The sequence below is a fragment of the Myotis myotis genome, unplaced genomic scaffold, assembly GCF_014108235.1.
Source record: "Myotis myotis isolate mMyoMyo1 unplaced genomic scaffold, mMyoMyo1.p scaffold_m19_p_19, whole genome shotgun sequence".
In the NCBI taxonomy this organism is placed as follows: domain Eukaryota; kingdom Metazoa; phylum Chordata; class Mammalia; order Chiroptera; family Vespertilionidae; genus Myotis; species Myotis myotis.
Window position 1 is genome coordinate 37,653,397 of NW_023416323.1, and position 20,572 is coordinate 37,673,968.

Sequence of the window (20,572 nt, forward strand, 5' to 3'; positions counted from 1 at the left end):
GACATTAACCCTACTTTACTCTCTGATACAAACAAGACAGGGATTTATGGCTTAAAACAATCTCTGGACATGGCATTATTAACATTGCCAAACAAATTCTTCTACATAATGTCCGTATATTTAAACTAACTTCTAATTCTAGCCTTTGAGCTATGGAGTGCATGACAACTGAGCTAACCAGAAAAGCACCAAGTGCTAATCAGTTAATCATTCTGCAAGCACCCTGCTGTGCCCGGGATTTGCAGAATAAGTCAAATCATGCTCCCACCACAGCCTCTCCCGCACTGGCACAGAAAATTGTGACCTTCTAGAAAAGAGTACCGGAACGGGGCTGGCTCTTCTTCTAAGGCAGGGGTCCTCAAACTACGGCCCGCGGGCCACATGCAGCTCGCCGGGTGTTTTTGCCGCCGCTGCCTGTTGCTTAGCAGCCGACTGGTTTTTTTTTAAACTATAGTCCGGCCCTCCAACGGTCTGAGGGACAGTGAACTGGCCCCCCGTTTAAAAAGTTTGAGGACCCATGTTCTAAGGTTTTCAACTGTTATTCTCCAGAGACTCCTCCTCGCTCTCTACACTTTATTTTTCCTGAGTAGAAACTTATTGTGAGCCATGCAGAGGGAAAAGAGAGCGCTGCTTCTGGACGCGCCATCCCGTCACTGTACCTTCTGTCTTTGCTGTTCATGTATTCCTGGAACCAGGTTTTAAACTCTCCCAGCTGGTGCTGGGCTAGGTTAACCACCTGTGAGGCGGCAAGCAGGTCCCCGCAGCGCATGCAGTAATAAATTAACGCCCACACAGGGTGGCCTTCCACCTCTCCGTCCTACAAGAGGAAAGAGGCTCAGATAAACACACACACAAAAGCTTACCGACAGCTTTCTGACATGCTGACCCTCAGCTAAGTGCTCTCCTGTACTGGGTCCCTTACTACCGACCACCCCATTAGGCAGGCACCATTCATGGCCGCCTCCTCCCTGCTCTACAAACAAAGAAAAGGAGGTGTGGCAGCGTGGAGTGTCTGTTCAAGGTGAGCTGACAACTGGCAGTCCGGCTCTGCAGCTTTCCCTCTAAGTCACTGTACGCCCCGCCGGCTCAGGGCCAGCCAGTGGTTTCTCCACGGAACCCCAGTAGCCTGCGGAAATCAGGCACCATGTTCTGTGACAACTTAGATGTGCACTCCTGCAACCCCACAAAGAGGCTAAAGACGTTCCCTGACCAATAAGAGACCATCATTTTCATTCTGAGTTTATAAAACTCCAGACAGGTGAACCGCACATCTCTATCTACCCCTGCAGGGCTCTTTCTAAAACCCAGATCTTATCATATCACTTCCCCACCTAAACCCCTTTGAGCTGTTTACATCTGAAATGCTGAGTCTGGTACTCAAGGCCTTCACTAGCCGGCTGCAAGCCTGCCACGCCCTAGCACACAGCCAATACTCCAGATACTCTTTCCTGCCTCCATGCATCTGTTCACGCTGTTCCCTCCTTGTGGAATATTCTTTTCCACGCCCCAGGCTGGTGAGCCCCTGTTTATCAAGCACAAGTGTAAACCTCACCTCTATGAAGCCAGCCTCCTGTGTATCCCAACACTCAGTAGCACTTTCACACAGCATGATAAATGATAATTCCCCAATGGGATTGTGAGCTGAGCAGAGGCCACATCCTAAGAACCATATCGAACTCCATTCTTCTGGCCGTCAGAGCCAACAATCTCAGAAGTCATCCCTGACTCAGCCTCCCACACCCAGTTCCAAGTTCTTCAAGTCCTACTTGCTCTACTTTCAAAACACATGTGGGACCCAGGACATCCTACGCCCCCCTCCCACACACACACATTCTGAGCTAAGCAAGTGCCATCATCAGCCGGACTCCACTACTAGCCTCCCAAGGCCTCCTAGCTTCTCTCCTCTCCCTTCTGGTCTCTTTTCTACACATAACCTCATTTTAACGGAAAACTCTGGAGGTATAAATGATCATACAGAGAAAATTGCCAATACCTGAAGTCCAGGCAAAGGAGCTGGCAGTTTAATGTTCAGGAAACTTCGAACCAACTGGTAAGTCCCAGGCACGCCGCCCAGCTGGGCCTGATGCAAATTTCCAAAGACAGTCACGAGGGTATAATTCTTATAACTGGAAAAAATTAAAAGAAAAACTAAGGAGGTTGAAAACCCGTATTACACACATCTGTGTCCATATCCACGGCATTAGATAGACTGTGGACTCTGCAGGGCGGGGCCTGGACGTCCAGCCTGACACAGAAGAGGAAATGGTGCATATTTAATGAAGCGAACCGCATTACCTATGCAGGGGGCAGCGGATCATTGTAACGATTTCTCATCACTGCAGATACTCAACAGAATCCCTGGAGGAACATAACTGTGGACTTCAAATGCATTAGGGCTAATGTGCAGAATAGTAATTGCTGCCGCTCACAGCCTAATGTTCAAGTGAGTTCTTTTTAAACTTTTTCTCTGGAAAAATTTTAACCTACAAAAATTTAAAAGAATAGCACCAGCAAAAATACTTTAAAAGCGAGTATAATTGTTCTAAAATATTCTTTTTATCAACAGGTGACAGTGAATCCTTAAAATGAATGCCAGCAGGAACAATGCCGCCCGAGTGGAAAAGAACATAGTTACAATAATGTGGACAGGAAACTCCCAAATAGCTCCAAGCGCTGCTAAAGGAATTACTGGGACAAGATAATTCAAAAAAAATAAATGAAAATAATAATAATAACAATAATAATAAAATAAAGGGGCAGGGGGATTGCTTACCAGATATAAAACCAAAGAACACAGCCTGGTACCACTGGTGAAGGCAAGCACCAGTGTGAATGGAGGCCAGCGAGTTCAATGTGTCTCATGGCGTTCATTTCGTGTAGCTACTGTATAACACAGGACTTGGTATAAAAACCTATTCTCTGCTGACCAAGTCTGAATTACCTCAGTTACACCCAGGAAGCCTTATGAGTTCCTAATGAAGTGTTATTCTGTTGATTAAGGGGACCACACTGCCAGGCCACAGGCAGCTGCACAGGCCCCGTGGCCAGGAGCTGAACTGAGCAGTGTATTCAGCTTGGCTTTTCTTCTCGAGCCAGCAGAGCCCAGCACCCTGTCTCTGAAACAAACAGGGTCTGTCGCACACTCATGACGACCCCTGCTGGCCAATTCAGAGCTGGGAGGAGTGTCCACAGGAGGATGAATGGCACCAGCCCTACCAACGAAGGGGACAATAGTTAGGGCACCAGGGCACAGCCACAGCCCCCTCAGTGACCACGTCCAATTAGTGAGGGGGTGGCAAAGAAACCCAGGCACAAACACAGGCCTGGGAAGGACTGGATTAACCGACTAGAACCAGAAGGAAAATAAAGGATCAAGGGGCCTTCCTAAGGTTTAAAGGTGGCAAGACTGCCGGGTATGAAAATTAAAATGCTGAGCAAAAACAAAAAAGCCTAAGGAGTCACTGCTGAGCCGCATGAGGGAACAGGACCCCGACCTAAGGCACTTTGGTCTGATAATCATGTTGCCTCCATACTGAGGGGCAGAGAGAGGAGAAGGAGAAAAAGAGAAGTGTAACAGTGCCCCCACCTACCACGATTTTACATCGTTGCAGAACTAGTCCTGATAGAGAAATGCTTCTGAAAACAGGGTTATTCCCCTCGGACCTGCTCAACTTGTTTAAACTGTGCCAGCTACAGAGCGCTTAGCTTGAGGACTACTTGACACAGGAGAAGTGAGAGGCATTTGGGCACTTGAGAGCCAGCCCCAAGGTGCTGCCGCCGCCTTACCTCTGCTCCAGGTACCTCAGGGCCTGCCTGACCAACTCCATGCGCACTTCCACGCTGCTGCGGCTCTTTAGGGCATCCGTTGCCGGTGCCAACAGCACGTCTGTCATTTGCTTTACCATGGTCCACAGGTCAGAGATGTTCTGCACATAAATAAGACGGCACGTGACGATGCTGTGGGGCTACAGAACTGCCTGGCTCTTCCTCGCATTGACCTGCTCACCACAGGCAGGCAGGACGTGGAGGGGGAGAGGCTAACGTCTCCTGCCTGAGGCCCCAGGCTACGCCCAGCACAGAAGATGCACCTCTGCCCCGCCACCTGCCAGGCTTCCACCTTCCAACGAGCAGCCTGCCCCGAGCTGGCCTCAGATCAATGCCTTCCCAGGCCTGACAGAACCACCCACATACTTAAGACCACACAGAACTAACAAGAACACTGAATCTCAGTGGGTTATCCCTTAGGAGAGAGTGAATACATTTACAATCGTCCAGCGCGCTAGGAATTTGAACTCAAGTAGCTGCATTTCAGTCCTTACAAGGTCATTTCAGTATTTTAAGGCTTCAAATTAAAGCTTAACCTAAATAATATGTTTTGTCCTCCAGAGACTCCCCAGGGCCACTGCTCTTACCCCATTTTGGGAGTGTCACAGCCTCCCCTTTTCCTTCCCACTCAGTCCCTTCAGAAGGCGCCTCCCACGACAGGAGCAGGGGGACAAGAGTGGGCTTTCTCGCCCTTATTCCCACCACACAGCTGGGACTCCCTCTACCAGAACCCGTCTGACTGTGCATCCCTCCTGGAAAATGTGTTTCCTGAACCTCTGCACTATGCTAAAGTGAGGAATCCTTGAACGAGTGAAGAAAAGGTTTACACTTTTCCAAAGGAAAAAAGAAAATCCCGTTTTCATTTTCCTCTCCAAAATTAAAACTGTAGAAAATCCACCCAAATGCGACTCTTCCTAGCTGGTGACATGGTAGGTGAATCGCGTCCTTTCTTCCTTAGATCTGTTTGAGGTGCCTTAAATTTTACTATTTAAAAAAAAAAGCAAAGTTGGATGCACTTTTGAAGGAAAAAAATCTGTGTACTTCCACTATATCCTTCCTCTTTTCCCCTTCCTCCTGGCCTCCTACCAATCCAACCATCCATGTAATGTATTTCCCCTGGGGGATAAAATCGGCCAGGGATAGGAACTGAGGGATGGGAACGAAGGGGGAGTCAGAGAGCAAGGGAACAGCAGCGCATGAAGATATGAAGAGCGTTTACAAAGGCCCCACCAGAATCACGTTCACGGGGCTCACGGGGGTGAAAACCACATACATCACCTACACAACTCAGCTCCCATTGGTCTGCCTAAGGAGGGAAACCAGGGAGGGCGGAGTTAAAGCCCAGCAGGGCTTCAAAGCAAACACAGCTCAAGAACTCCTGTGTCCAAGAACGGATCCTGCTGAATCTTCTGAAGATGCATTAAAAATACATGGACAGCACCATCATCAAAAAACCAACCCAAGACCTAGCCGGTTTGGCTCAGTGGATACAGCGGTAGCCTGCAGGCTGAAGGGTCCCAGGTTCGATTCCGGTCAAGGGCACATGCCTGGGTTGCGGGCTCGATCACCAGTAGGGGGCGTGCAGGAGGCATCCGATCCATGATTCTCTCTCATCATTGATGTTTCTATCTCTTTCTCCCTCTCCTTTTCTCTCTGACATCGTTGAAATGTATATATATTTTTAAATTATTTACAATACAACTCTGAGGAACAGTTAACATTTTATCCCATACAACAGGGTGTTTCTTCAGCCCATTTCTGCCAAGTCAGCAAGCTGCTAATCCCCTCTGAACACCGGCCCCCAGGTTCCTGCTCGGGCCGGCTCTGGGCCCTACCTTATCGTCCAGCTCTGCGACGGAAGCGCAGAGGTCCACGAGGTTAGGCTGCAGGTGCCCGTTTACAATCTTCTCATTATAGATATAAATCTGAAATAACGAAAAGCAAAGGCACATTTCTAGTTTCATCTCTTCTTTTTAAAACCTCTGAAGCAGTGCTAAAGCCAGCTCCTGCCCCACAGTCAGCAAAGCTTTGGCCAGCCTGTCCTTCTTCCTGTCCGTCCTGCCCAGTGGGCAAGGCCACAGCCCGCTTCCCAGGAGTGTGGCTGAGCAACAGCATCCGCATGCACACAAGAGCTAACTGCCCCCCGACCCTTCCTGACACCTGAGAACCAGGAGCGGGGTGGTCCTGGGGGGAGTACCGCAGGCCATTCTGTGCCTCTCTGCCCAGCAGACCCTCAGTCCCAGGGAGCAAGGACCACAGGGAGAGATGGACAATGGAAGGACTCCCGCAGCTGCTCCCTAAGAACCTGATGCAAAGTTTAGTAATCTTTCAGCAAAAGGATGGAATGGGCCAGGCCCAGGGCTCGGGGACTGAGAGGGGAGGGTGTGGCCGCAGCCCTCCCCGGGTCAGAACAGCAGCTGTTACACTTTGGAGTGCCCTTTCTCCTTAGCCAATGTTCCCAAGGAAAAGGAATTATGTGATGTTTAAGGTATGAAAAAACCACTATTACTTTGAATTGTATTTTAAAAGAACTAAAATAATTATTGTAAAAACTAGCAAGTTCTAGTCTTTACATCTGAAGTCCTTGCTCTACCAGGAACTGAACAAGGTAGTGATGTTAGACAAACCAGGAACCCACTGAACCCTACTTCCCTCTACTATAAATGGGGGATGCTACCACGTAGCCTCTGGGGGCATTACGAATATTTAAAATGGGTTTTAAACTGTAAGGTGGTGTTTATTCACTCAATGAGCATGGGGCCCTCCCCGCTTTGCAAGGTACTATGTTCAATCTGGCATGTAAAGATTCACTCCCCACTGGAAGGCACAGGCACTAAACAGCTACACGACACTGTGGTGTCCTTGGTGCTGGGAATGTTAGCTCTATGAACCCCAGTCTTCACAGACACAAAAGACTCAGTCTCTCTCCCCAGAAGCTTACTTATTAGGCCTGAACTCTGGTGGGGGCTGGGGCAATGGAAGAAGTCAGCCAAACAATGAAGGTGAAATTTAAAGGATTCGGGGAGGGATCTCAAAATTGGAGTGGAGGAAAAGAAATGAGGGTCTCGTAGTAAAAGCTGAGGGATTTCGAAGGAGGGGGCTGGCTTCGGCTGCCTGGTTAGAAGTGGCCACAGCATACTGAGACTTTAAAAAAGTATTTAGAGCTCATCTTACCAAGGGGTGTAAGAGGGATGGAAGTCTGCCACCCTCGATTCAGGAAACAATTTCCCCTTTTTGATACTTTGTGCGAGGAAGCGACAAATTGGAATAAAACATACAGATGGCCAACACTGCTTTATTCAAAAAGTCAGTTCCAGCCCTAGCCGGTTTGGCTCAGTGGATAGAGCGTCAGCCTGCAGACTGAAGGATCCCCAGTTCAATTCTGGTCAAGGGCACATGCCTGGGTTGTAGGCTTGATCCCCAGTAGGGGGCGTGCAGGAGGCAGCCAATCAATGATTCTCTCTCATCATTTATGTTTCTGTCTCTCTCTCCCTCTCCCTTCCTCTCTGAATTAAACAAAAATATATGTTAAAAAAAACAACACAAAAAATGGCAGTTCCAGGTACGTAGTGTCCTCAGGGCCTTTTCAGTCCAATGAGTCCCTGTGCTCCCCACACCTGCAGTGACCTCAATCCACACCCATACAATTACATGGTCATGATACACAACTGGACCACAGTCCCACCGCAGCGTGAGCTTGCCAAGGACATCATTAGAAAGTGGTGAGCACACGATGCTTATGAAGCAGAAAAGCATTTAGAAAATTTCTCCACACAAGGTGAAGAAGGGTTTCTGACGAGACCATCAGCCCCCAGGTAACTCGGTTAACAGAGAACTCCGCTTGCTAAGCAGTGCAGTTACCCTGCCTGACTGTGCATGGGCCGCTGCCAAATGCAAAATGAGATGCCCGGGCCAGTGTAGAGGCAGAGTTCAATTTCCCTAAATCAAATCGGAGTCAGTCGATTAGCCAATTTGATGGCATTCTCCAGGGGCCTAGACGGTAAAATATTAACCAGTTCTCTGAATGAGCCTTCAGGGCTTGACTTTCACATGAAGTCTTCGCTCGCTTTTACTCCCCAGGGGGCCCACATTTTTCCTGGGCTCCGTCTTCCTTGAGGGTGTGCTCACCTGCCGGGCATAGGCCATCTCGATGCTGTCCAGGGAGCTTCGACCAGGGGGTCCCACATCGCTGACGTAACTTGGCTGTAGACGAATACACATTCAGAACTGGTTAAGAACAGCATTCAGTCATATAAACAAACAAACAAAAAATTATAGAAACACATGCCTGTCTTTTTTTTTTTAATGTTTTTATTTGAGAGAAAGGAAGGGAGAAAGAGAGAGAGAAATATCATAGGGCCTGTCTCCTGCATGCCCCCTACTGGAGATCGAGCCCGCAACCCGGGCATGTGCCCTGACGAGGAATCAACTGGCGACCTCTTGGTAACCACATGCTTGTCTTTAACAAAGCTATGAGGAGTCTGTTTCCTAGTCAGACTTCCTCCAAATGATGCTTTTAGGGGTTTCATGAGAAAGCAACTTTTTTACCATGAACATGAGAAGAGGGTAGCCATCGGGCTCAGTTAACTGAAAAATGATGGGGTGGGAGGGTAATTGTAAGGCTATCTCAGTGACCGTTCCTGGAAATGTACATTTCCCCAAATTCGGCTTCAATTCCAAGCCCCCGCTCCACCTCGTTGCCCCTCTCCATCGTTGCTATGTGTGGGCCTCCTGTTTCCACAAATCATATCACACGGATAGGGAATGGAGTTTATAGGGTTCAACACTTCCAGTCTAGAGTCCACACTAAGACAACAGCTGCTGATTAGTTTCCAAGCATCTGGAGGTATGAAGCCAGTCTAGGGTGGGCCGTCCTACAGCCGTTCAGTAACATCCCCACTAAGCCCACCTGCCTGTGCACATCGACCCACATGGACGACAATAAGCCAGGCCGCAGATCCTGCCCTCAAAGACCTCACCGTCTGTTGGGGAGAGTTAGACACAAATATATGGAACAGATTAGAAGTATTTAAGAGAGAGAGACAGACAGACAGACTAACATTAATCTTTAAGTTTACTCCCTACTCTAAACAAATATGGATCAAAATTAGGTGTATCCTATAGGTATATATTCTTAAATCTCCAATACTTTAGTTTTACTGTACTGTAGAAACCAAGTTTTTTATACACTTCTCTCATTTAAAAAGAAATAAATGCTGTATTCTCTAAATCTAAAACAAAGCAGTTTAAAGTAGGCTTAGGAAGCCAGTGGAAGAGAGCAGCAACACTTCCTAGCACTAGCAAAGCCAGTCAACGGAAGACGCGTATGAGTTTGCCCTGGGAGTCGGGTAGAGAGGAGCGAGGGCTGGAGGCAGAAAGGTGGGCTGTACACACTCAGGTTCTGGAGAAGGAACTGGACTGTGGGACACCTGGGTTCCAGGAAGGCCACTTTCTCCCTGGCTTTGGGACTGGCACATTCTCTTGGAGCCTCTGCTTCCCATTAGCTGGGTGAAGGGGCTGTCCCAGACAATCTCAAGAGGTCCTCCTCAGCGCTGACCTTCTACAGTCACTGATATTAAAAAGAGCTTTAAACACGTCACCGACCTGGGTAGAAGCTGGCTGACCCCATGACTATTCCAAATCCCTACCTCTTATCTTCGCCCCCTGCTACCTTTCAGTCTGGCCTATGTAGTTAAATGTACACCCAGTGGCCATTCCTATCTGAGTCACGGAATTACTGAAAACTACTAGGTTACAATAATAATAACTACACTCACTGAGCACCTCCTATGTGCCAAGCACTGTCTTAATGTCCATGTATTCACTCCACAACCCTATGAGATATGTACCTTCACCACGTCAATTTACAGATGGAGACGCCAAAGCGCACAGAAGGTCACTCCAATAGGAAGCAGTGGAACCCTGGTTTGCATCCAAAGTCGGCACCCACTGCCGGCCGGGACAGCTTGGCACCGCTTCCAGGGACAGCCACTGAACAAGAGTGGTTAGAAATTCTGGCTCCGCCACTCACTGGCTGTGCGACCTGGACTGAGCACATTGCTTCTTTTGAGACTCAGTTTCTCTAGCTATAGAACAGGAGCAGGGATGAGATGCTCTCATAGGTCTGTGATGAAGATTAAATGGGGAGAAAAACAGTCTTCACAACACTGTTGTGAAGACTAAGGAGAAAGAGCTCAGCGTAGTGCCCAACACTCAGCCAATAAGTGTTAGCTGTTATCATGTTTTATACAAAAAATAAACAGAAATAAATCCTACACTGGACAATACACAGACATGGACACTACAGAAACATAACTTAAAATGTTACTTGGAGCTGGCTGGAAATTCTCGTCTGGTCTTTTTATAATAAGCACATTCCTGTATGAACAGAGCCCCAGCAGCTCGTTTTCAAACATCTGGACTAACTGTGAGTGCCCAGTAACAGAGGGGAGGGCGTCCAATAAACCACCGTTCTGGAACAGAACCAGCCGTCGCAGGTCTTTTTAAAGAACAGAGCTCTACGCCTGTTAACCCCAGTGACCTGGGGAGGAATGAGGCGGGGGAATGACAGGGGAGCAGCACTCCAACATTTCTGCAAGGACACAGCTGTTTCAGCTAAATACACACAAATAGCCTTGAGAAACATTATCCAGCAATGAAAACCCAATTTTTAAAATTATCCATTTAAAAAGCAGTTGGATTTTAGGTTTCAGATTTCCATTTAAATTAATTTTGCTTAATGCTCTTGTTTTCAAAAGCGCCTTTCCTTCATTTGCCCTTGGCCCAGCCTCTGTGTCGCCACACATAAGGTCAATTATCCGCCCACAGGATGTGTGTGCGCGTTCCTGAGCCGAGGAACCAGCAAACGCCTGTTGGAACTTCAAAGCCAAGGGCTGCTTGAGGCTGGGAAACCAGTATGCTCTGTAGGAGTAACATTGCAAACTCCTCGTACTTACGGGTTTCCCTGCGTAGGGCCCAGACTGAATACAGTGGGGGTGACAGGAACAGGAACCAGAGACCGGAAAGACAGGGAGGGGAGATGGAAGGCAGGGCCAGAGAAGGGGCTCACCCAGGAGTCTAGAGATATGTGGAGAAACAGCCACCTCTGGGAGCACAGCCACGAGGGTCCTCTCAGAGCAGATGGTGTTCCCAGAACAGGCACTCTAAGAGAGCATCCCAGAACAGGTGAGGCGTGGCTGGAGCGTGACAGGAGGGAATTACAAACTTTTACTGAGCATCTACTTTTGTTCAAAGTGTATCCAGGGATGAATCAAACTTTTCCCAAGGAGGGCACATTCTAATTAGGGAGAAAAGTATGGGAACTAACACTCCTAGCAAAACAAGTACAGAATGAAGAGGAAATATGGCAATACTACAGAAGAAAGTAAATTGGCTTTCTATGAGCACAATGGGACCAAAGTGAGTAATTTACAATGCTGGCTATGAAATCTGTACTCAGAAACCAGTACTACTAGTGCAACTCACCACTGAATTTAAGACATCCTGGTTTCAGAAATGTTAAAATGTGGGAAAGATACACATATCTTTCTTGGAATTGATGAAATATGGCACTAAGTCAGTTATCAAAATCAGACACTATGTCTATATAAGCTGTTCACACATCACAGGGTGGAATGTGATTATCATTATCTGTAACTATCTATAATAATAAAAGGGTAATATGCTAATTAGACCGGACGTCCTTCTGGACAAAGCCGGGGCCCGAGGGAAGCCCGGGTCCCGGGTGCCAGCCGGTGCCAGCCGGTGCCAGCAGCCAGGGGAAGGAAGGCCTACTCCTGCATGAATTTTGTGCATTGGGCCTCTAGTTAAGCTTCTCTACTGAGCCTACTAGTTGCTAGGCTAGGTTATATTCCAGACAACACATTAAGGACCCATCCATTGACTATGTCTAATTCCAGCACAGCCACGGACCCCACTAAGGTTAGATAAATTTACCTTTAAGTGCTGTTTTTAAAGTTGGCTAAGATACATCGATTCCCAACACTGTTCATACCCCATGTGCTGTCAGGTTAGCAGCGCCACACAGAAAGGTGCCTGCCCAAGTGAAGATAATATCACCTTTCCATTACTTTGAAGAAAATTATATGGAAAAAGCCTTTAAAAACACACGGTTCCACATATCCACCAGAATGGTTAAATTTAAAAGGACAAAATGTTCACAATAGTGCTATTTATAAAAGCCCCAAACTGGAAACTAACCAAATGTCCATCAATTCCAGAATGAGTACACAGATTGCAGTTACACTGTTCAGCCATGAGAATGAACGGCCTACAACGAAATACAGAATGTTAAGCAGAAACAGGAGTACATATTGTATGACTCCATTTACATAAAGTTCAAAAACAGACAATATAAACACACACACACACACACACACACACACATGCGCGCGTGCATATATGCAAACTGTCCCTGCAGGAGTTTGACTGGGAGACCAATCGCTCACTATGATGTGCGCTGACCACCAGGGGGCGGCGTGGAACAAAGGGAGGCCTGGGTCTGCAGCCAGAAGACCCAGATTGGCCTTGATCGCTGGGCCAGGCCTAGGGACCCTACCCATGCACAAATTTCGTGCACTGGGCCTCTAGTTAATCTATGATGTTAGAAGTCACAGCAGTGGTTCCCCTGCTGGAGGCAGTGGGGGCAGTAACTGGAAAGGCGTATAATGAGGAGGACTCTTGGGTGCTGGTAATGTCCTGTTTCTCCATCTGGGTGTGTTCCATCTGTAATCATTCACTGAGTTGTATTCTTAGGATGTGGGCTTTTCTGGACACGTTGTACTTTAGGAAAAAAGTTCAAAACAACAGCAACAAACAATAAAAACCACAGGGTTTCATAAAGTGGCAATTCCCTGGATAACCTGGAGAGAAAGCCACCACACCATTCACTGGCTTTTATAGCCAACCTACCCACTCTGCTAGGTGTCACAGAGAACAGCGAGTGCTGGTAACTCCCTTCCCAAGGGGACGCCAGGTCAGGGAAGAAGGGTCTACTAAGTAGACTAGTCTATTTTTAAGAGAACAATCAAGAAAGGACATCTCATTAACAGCTTATAATTACTTCCAAATCCCAATGCAGACCACAACCTATTAACACCATTTTAAAAAATGAAGTTTATAAAACCATGAGCTATTCTATTTATCTGCCCAGACTCACGAAAAGTTGAGAAAGAAACATTAGGCTGATCAGGGGCTTTGGACATTAGTTCTTCCTTTCCAAAGACTCCGATCAGAACCTTGACGTCTCTGAGTCTACGATATGTGAACAGAGCCTTAAGGAATAATTTCCTAAGACAAATGACTTTAGCACCTTTTTATTCAGGGGGCTAACTTAATAGAAAAACTGGTTTCTAAATCAGGAGTAAATTTGTAGATATGGGATGTGTGAAATTATCCTGCAGGCATGACAAACTGCCAAGCTACCCACCCTCGAACCAGGCTTCAACAGAACATGGTCTAGAAGGAAACAATCCTGGGTCTCACCCAGATATTACACATCTCTCTGAGCTTCAGCTAGCCTAGCTCTTGTGGAAGTGGGAGAAGAATGCTAGCTAACCATAAAACAACTTCTGGAAAAATAACTTATGGAGAAGCATTGGTAAAAATATTTGAAATGTCTAACACTATCATTTTCATTAACATTGTAATTTTTAATCTGCACCTCTAAATTATCTGAAATTGCTTTTTACAAAATATAGTACGGGATAGCCATGATGGGTCAGGTTATCACTAATCTTCCCAATAATCACATTGTACCAGTGAAGACACTGAAGGTCTGCAGGGTTAAATAACTTGGTCAAATAACTTGGACAAGGTCAGTGGTGAAGCTAGAATTTGAACACAGGGCTGTGCCCTCCCCACACCAGAGCAGCAAATGTGTAGCAAGCCACAGCTTCTCAGCACAGGGCAGACATCACTAATCAAGCCACAGCTTCTCAGCACAGGGCAGACATCACTAATCAAGCCACAGCTTCTCAGCACAGGGCAGACATCACTAATCAAGCCACAGCTTCTCAGCACAGGGCAGACATCACTAATCAAGCCACAGTGTCCCAGCACAGGGCAGACATCACTAATCAAGCCACAGTGTCCCAGCACAGGGCAGACATCACTAATCAAGCCACAGTGTCCCAGCACAGGGCAGACATCACTCATCAAGCCACAGTGTCCCAGCACAGGGCAGACATCACTAATCAAGCCACAGTGTCCTAGCATAGGGCAGACATCACTAATAAAGCAGGACATTCTTCCTGCTGATCCCAACACGTAGCCACAAAATCCCTCCCAGGAAAGGTCTCTAGAATATATTAAGAGAAAAAAGCAAGATACAGAACAGAGCATACAGTAAGCTAACTTTTGTGTAAGGAGGAGGGGGGATAAGATATGTAGTTTCATATACTTGCATTTTATAAACATTGGAAATATACACAAGAAACTAATAATAGTGACTGCCTCTGGAAGAGGCAAAAAGGGAGGGAATAGGCTTTTGGGGACAGGATACTTCAGTTCTTGAATCATAAATACACTGCCTTTTTAAAATATATATATTTTTACTGCTTTCAGACAGGAAAGGAGAGGGAGAGAGAGTAGAAACATCAATGAAGAGAGAGAATCACTGACTGGCGCCTCCTGCACACCCCCTACTGGGATTTGAGCCACCAACCTGGGCATATGCCCTGACTGGGAATCAAACCGTGACCTCCTGGTTCATAGGTTGATGCTCAACCACTAAGCCATGCCAGCCGGGCTACATTGCCATTTTTAAAAATTAGATTTTCAAGAAGAGAAAACCCTCAACCTAGTACTACCATCAATCAATACATCCTAATGAGAGAAACAGATAATAAGCAATAAAAAGACAGAAAACATATACAATGGCATATGGAAGGAAGTGCTAAAAAGAAAAATAAAGCAAGACAGGGGACTTAGGAGGTGCCGAATGCAAGAGGTTGGCTTGGGTTCCAGACAATAAGACCTTGGAAGGCCCCAGTGAAATGGCACTGGGTAAATATTTGAAGGAGAACTATGAGAGGGAGACAGCCAGGCAGCTATCTGGGGGAAGAGCACTCTGGGCAGAAGCAACAGGAGGCACAAAGGCCTCGAGGCAGGAGCAAGCCTGCCAGGTTTGTTCAGGGACCTGTAAGGAGTTCATGTGGCTGGAGCAGCAAGAGCAATGGGGAGAGTAGCAGAAGGGGAGCTTGGAGAGGCACAAGACCGAGTCTGGTAGGGCTCACAGGCCATGGTGAAGATGCTGGCTTTCACTCCAAGTGAGCAGAGGAGTGACACAATCTAACCTGTGTTTTAATAGCGTTACTCTGGCTCCTGTGTTGAGACTGTGCAAGGGAAAAAGTGGAGAGACCAGTGTGGCTGTCAACCTCTAAGATGGTTTCCCAATAATCACCACCTCCTGGGACTCAAGCCCTTATATAATCCTCTCTCCTTGACTGTAGGCCACATTTAGTGACTTACTTTGAACAGAGGGGATAGATAGGAAAACACTTTCAAGATTAAGATATATAAAGACTAGTTTTTGTATTGGGGGCATTTTAGCTCTCCCTCAGATTCCTCACTCTTGCTCTAAGGAAAGTGAGTTATGTTGTGAACAGTACAGTTGAGAGACCTATATGACAGGAAACTAATGTCCCTAAGCCAGGAGCCAGAGAGGACCTGAAGCTTGCTAAGAGCCATGTGAGTGAGCTTGGGAGTGGATCTGTCCTGAACTGAGCCTTGAAATGAGTGTAGCCTCAGCCCAGTGGTCGGCAAACTCATTAGTCAACAGAGCCAAATATCAACAGTACAACGATTGACATTTCTTTTGAGAGCCAAATTTTTTAAACTTAAACTATATAGATAGGTACATTGTTATTGACTTAATTAGGGTACTCCTAAGGCTTAGGAAGAGCCACACTCAAGGGGCCAAAGAGCCGCATGTGGCTTGCGAGGCACAGTTTGCCGACCACTGCCTCAGCCAATACCTTGCAGCAGCCTCAAAAGATCCTGAGCCAGAAATGCCCAGCTAAGCTAAATACTTGTTTTCAGCCTCTATGGGTTTGGAGTGCTTTGTTACCTGGCAACAGCTAACTGTAACAACCAGTTAGGCAAAGCACAATCAGCTGAGCAAGAGCTGACCAGGGTCTGAATCAGAGTGCTAACAGTGGAGGTGGTTGGATTCTGGGTATATTTTAAAGTAGTGTTAACTGCATTTGCCAACATGTGCGAGAGACAAGGTGGAAGCAGAGGACAAAAATCAATCTGTGGTTTTTGACCTGAGCAAGTGAAAACTGGAATTGCCATTTATAAAGATGATAAACTCTGAGAAGAGAGGCTGGTGCCGGGAGGGACATGGGGGGCAGTTGCTGTCTTTACTCACTTCTGTACATGTGTAGTTTGAGATGGCTCTGAGATATCCATGTACAGCCAAGAAGCCGTCAGATAAATGAGTCTAGGGCTTGAGGCTGTGATGCATATTTGAGTCTTCAGCAGATAGATGATAATTATTTATTTATTAATATGCTTTTATTGGTTTCAGAGAGAGGAAGGGAGAGAGAGAGAAATAGAAGCAATTAATGATGAGAGAAAATCATGGATTGGCTGCCTCCAACATGCCCCCCACTGGGGATCGAGCCCACAACCCAGGCATGTGCCCTGACCGTAAATCGAACCATGACCTCCTGGTTCATGAGTCAATGCTTGACCACTGAGCCACACCAGCAGGGCTACCTCCCATTTTTATTAACAGTGTTTCATCTTCTGGGCCCAACCTACCTCACTTTCTTGAGTAAAGTCCAGGGCATCTTCTCCTGATGCCAGCAGTGTGTGGAGAATTCGCTGTTTCACTTGCTCCCACTCGACCAGCATTGACTCTCGATGGTACTCCTCAGCCATGCCAAAGGTCTGACAGAGACGAGCAGAGAGAGACGGCCCAAATGAAAAAAGCAAAGAACGTGGTTTCTATTAAGCCTCCCCGCCCCCCCGCATCTACCATCTGTCCATGAGTAGAGATAAAGCAATTAACTTTAAAAATGATCCTTAAAGAGTTCACTGACATGTGTTTGCAATATACCATTTTATCAAATCTAACACATGAACAACTTTTAATTGTGGTAAAATACACATAACAAAATTTACCACCCTAACCATTTTTGAATATAGTCAGGGTACTGAGTACATTCACACTGCTCTGCAACCATCACCACATCCATCTCCAGAACTCATCACCTTGCAAAACTGAAATTCTGTACCCATTAACCGTAACTTTCCATTCCTTCCTCTCCCTAGCCCCTGGCAACCACTGTTCTATTTTCTGTCTCTGGCTTTGACTACTCTAGCTACCTCACAGAAGTGGAATCATACAATATTTGCCTTTTTGTGACCGGCTTATTTCATTCAGCATTATGTCTTCAAGATTCATCCATGTTGTAGCATGTGTCAGAATTCCCTTCCTTTTTCAGGCCAAATAATAATATTCCACTGTATGTATAATGTGTTTATCCACTTATCTATTCATAGGCACTTGAGTCGCTTGTTTCTCCCTTTTGGTTATTATGAATAATGCTGCTATGAACTTGGGTATACAGATATCTCAAGTTCTTGCTTTCAATTCTTTGGGGTATATACCCAGAGTGGAATTGCTGGATCACATGGTAATTCTGTTTTAATTTTTTTGAGGGATTGTTTCCATCAAGGCTGTACCATTTCACAATCCTATCAATAGTGCACAGAGGTTCTAATTTCTTTACATCCTTGTCAATACTTACTATTGCGTTGTTTTTTTATAGTCACCACCCTAAATGGGTGTTGGGTGATATTTCATGGTTTTAATTTGTATTTCCCTGATGATTAATGATGTTGAACATCTTTTCATGTGCTTATTAAGACAAATGTAGGGTGGAAAAGAATATAATAATATAATAAATAATAATACAAGTATAAACTCTGTTTCATGTACCCACAACTGTAAACCAACTTCTGCCTCACCCTGTATATTTTTAAAACCTCTGAAATTAGGCTACATATTACAACTGACAGCCTGTCAGTTTATTTTCTCAGTAGTACATAAAATCATGATGGATTATAAAATCAATGCTACTTTAAGATTTAATAAGCATCTAAGATAAGAGAACAGAAAAAACAAGTGTCTTCTATGGTCTATTCCAAGTCACCACTGCAATGTCTGGCAACCCTCACTCCTGTCTACTGCTGACTCTGCAGCTGCTACCAAAACAAAGGCACTCAGAAGGAAAAGAAAAGAGGGACAGAAGAGAGAAGGAAGGAAGGAAAAGAGGGAGGGAAAGAAGACGAAATAAGCCTCTGAGGAGGAAATGAAAGCAACTTATAGAGATATACTGAATCATGACCATTCTTAGCCTATTTTTCTTTCATTGGCAGAGCAAGTTTCTATCAACTTAATCCTACTTTTCAAAAAGCCGTTTCATCTACAACTGATTACAATCAGACTGGCATCTAATTAGGCGGCACCGAGGGAACAAGCATTAGTAATGCCTGCTTTATTTTTGCAATGCAGATAATTTATACCGATAATAACCATATACGTGAGCTTTGGAAAACTGTCAGGAAAAAATTACATACTCTTCCCACAAGTGGGATGTCTGACTATGGACCAATATTTATTAAAATGTGAAAAAGAAGCACACCAAAGGCGCACAAAAATGACTAGGAAGAAGGCTGGCACATCTTGCAAGCTTGACCTATCAATGGATCCTTTCTTACTGTGCATTCTGAAGACACAAGGAGAAATGACTGTTGCAAACCTTAAAAACAGTGTCCCACCTAGTTTTCTTCAGAGTCAGGCGGAATGGACCACTCCAGCCAGTTAGCCTGGACTGAAAAAGTTAAAGAAAAATCTTTTTCTCTTGTTACATGAATGAACTTATACGTGAAAACTATATATTTTGAATAGCGAGAAGTATGTTAGAACAGAAAGGTAGAGGCGAGAAGGGGGGTTTTCCTAGAAAATATCCAGAAATAGTGTACAAGTGAATCTCAATTTCTTCTAAAATTCTTCCTATTGAGTGGTCAGACAACCACCTCCTCAGCCTTGAGACTCTCTCAGCAAGGGACAATGGAGGGCCACGAGGCACGAGGACCAGGGTGTGTAGAAATGAGGAGGGTGGGGCAAGGCTTTCCAAGCTCGCAACAGCCAGTGAGGCACTGACGAAGCTGTGGCACTAACCCAGCACATACACAAGAGTCTTTCTCAAGGACAAGAATGGCAGAGTAGGAAAGGAAACCGAAAAAAACAGACAGTACACCATCCAGAGATACTGCTGATGAGGACGGTGGGAGCCGACTTCCAGCATCATGTAAGGGTCAGAGTGACAACAAGTGGGGATTAGCCATCCCATTAATCAGGCTGCCCACCTGTGTGCCAAGAACTCTTGGGTCTTCAATACAGGATGTACTCTGAAAACTGGCAGCTTTCTGGGCTCAAATCCTAGGATAGATCTGAGAGGTATGCCAGCTACTCACTTACAAACAACCTCACAACCTGAATAAACAGCACTGTGGTTCCATTCATCATTAGAGTGATAAGGAGCTGCAAATATAAATGAATGGTCCAACATTAAAATTCTCTTCCCTTGACCATGCCGCCCCCAGCTTATCTTAATTACATTAGAGATAATGGAACATCCAATTTGTGGGCTAATCAGGAATGATCACCCACCCATCTGCCCTATTCCAGCCTATTCCCTTTAGAACCACATGATGGATTAGGTGCAAAGAGGAATGTCAACTAGGGGAGCCCATGAGAAAATCAACAGAGCTACGCAACGCAACTAAAAACTATGAGAAGAGGACAGTGGGGGTTGGAGGCAAGGAGGGTGCAGGGAATAGGATCAAAGAGGAAAGAAACCCAAGGGAAGAAGAAGGAATGACCAGGAAGGGCATGCAAAGGTCTAAAATTAAAAGAAGACAGGACAAACCACAGAAAATGTCGAAGCAGTTATGTGTGGAAATACAGCTCTTTGAACACAGCTAAGAAAGGAAGGCAGGGAGAAGACTGGGCAACTGAATTGAGAACAGGTGGGGAGCACCCAAACCCCTTTTTCATAAAGGGAAGAGGGCAATATGCCTTGACTTCACACCCACTTATTACTGAGCTGTTGCTGGCTTTTAGACGCTCTACATATGTTCTGATAATGTTGTTCTGTTTTTGCTGGGATGCACCAAATGGAAAAAGATAGGACACATTTGTGGTTTTGTAGCTTCTTTTCTTGGCATTTCAGCAGGACTTTGGCACGTTATTCAAACATGAAATTACCACCAAAATGCCAGGAAGCCGCTCAGCCATTGTTTGAAAAAGGACCCCTGCTTAGTGGCAATTTCCCAGTGTCCGGCCAGGGGAAAGGTCTCCCCCAGCTGGCTCCCCACAGCGGAACATCTCCCTCACAAACACATATGCACACATTTTGCGCTGTGGTATGTCACTTAAATGTTTTGGCTGGCTGCACATTTAGTCTCAGTACGACACAATGTGCAGACACTGCCAATTCCAGAAACATAGGGTAAGTGGATTAATAAGGCTCAGTAGCATTCGAAGTCCTAATTTATTGGTCCTTTACAGAAGGAGAATCAAAGTTGGTGGCTCAATCAAAGTGTGAACAAAAAACAAATTTTTTTAAATATTTTCAAATCTGAACCAAGTAAATGTCTCTATTTCTAGAAATAAGTACTGTTGCCAAAAATATAATTAATAACATTTTAG

General features: G+C 45.8%; 1 protein-coding gene across 11 annotated transcripts in view; it reads right to left on the reverse strand.

Moving 5' to 3' along the window:
* NUP93 (nucleoporin 93) overlaps positions 1–20,572 on the reverse strand; it is an 85,522-nt gene that overhangs the window by 11,279 nt on the left and 53,671 nt on the right. For 2 of the 11 annotated variants that reach the window (XM_036345441.1, XM_036345440.1), the window contains exons 2-8: positions 16,612–16,740; positions 10,895–11,021; positions 7,954–8,028; positions 5,661–5,750; positions 3,787–3,926; positions 1,994–2,126; positions 660–817 (exon numbers count right to left, since the gene is read on the reverse strand). In XM_036345441.1, coding sequence (XP_036201334.1) covers positions 660–817; positions 1,994–2,126; positions 3,787–3,926; positions 5,661–5,750; positions 7,954–8,028; positions 10,895–11,021; positions 16,612–16,640 — 752 coding nt within the window. In that variant the 5' untranslated portion in view covers positions 16,641–16,740. Of the gene's footprint in view, positions 1–659; positions 818–1,993; positions 2,127–3,786; positions 3,927–5,660; positions 5,751–7,953; positions 8,029–10,894; positions 11,022–12,045; positions 12,116–16,216; positions 16,360–16,611; positions 16,741–18,617; positions 18,690–19,227; positions 19,403–20,572 lie in introns of those variants that run through there. The other 9 variants (XM_036345435.1, XM_036345434.1, XM_036345439.1 and 6 more) reach the window with 8 other exon arrangements.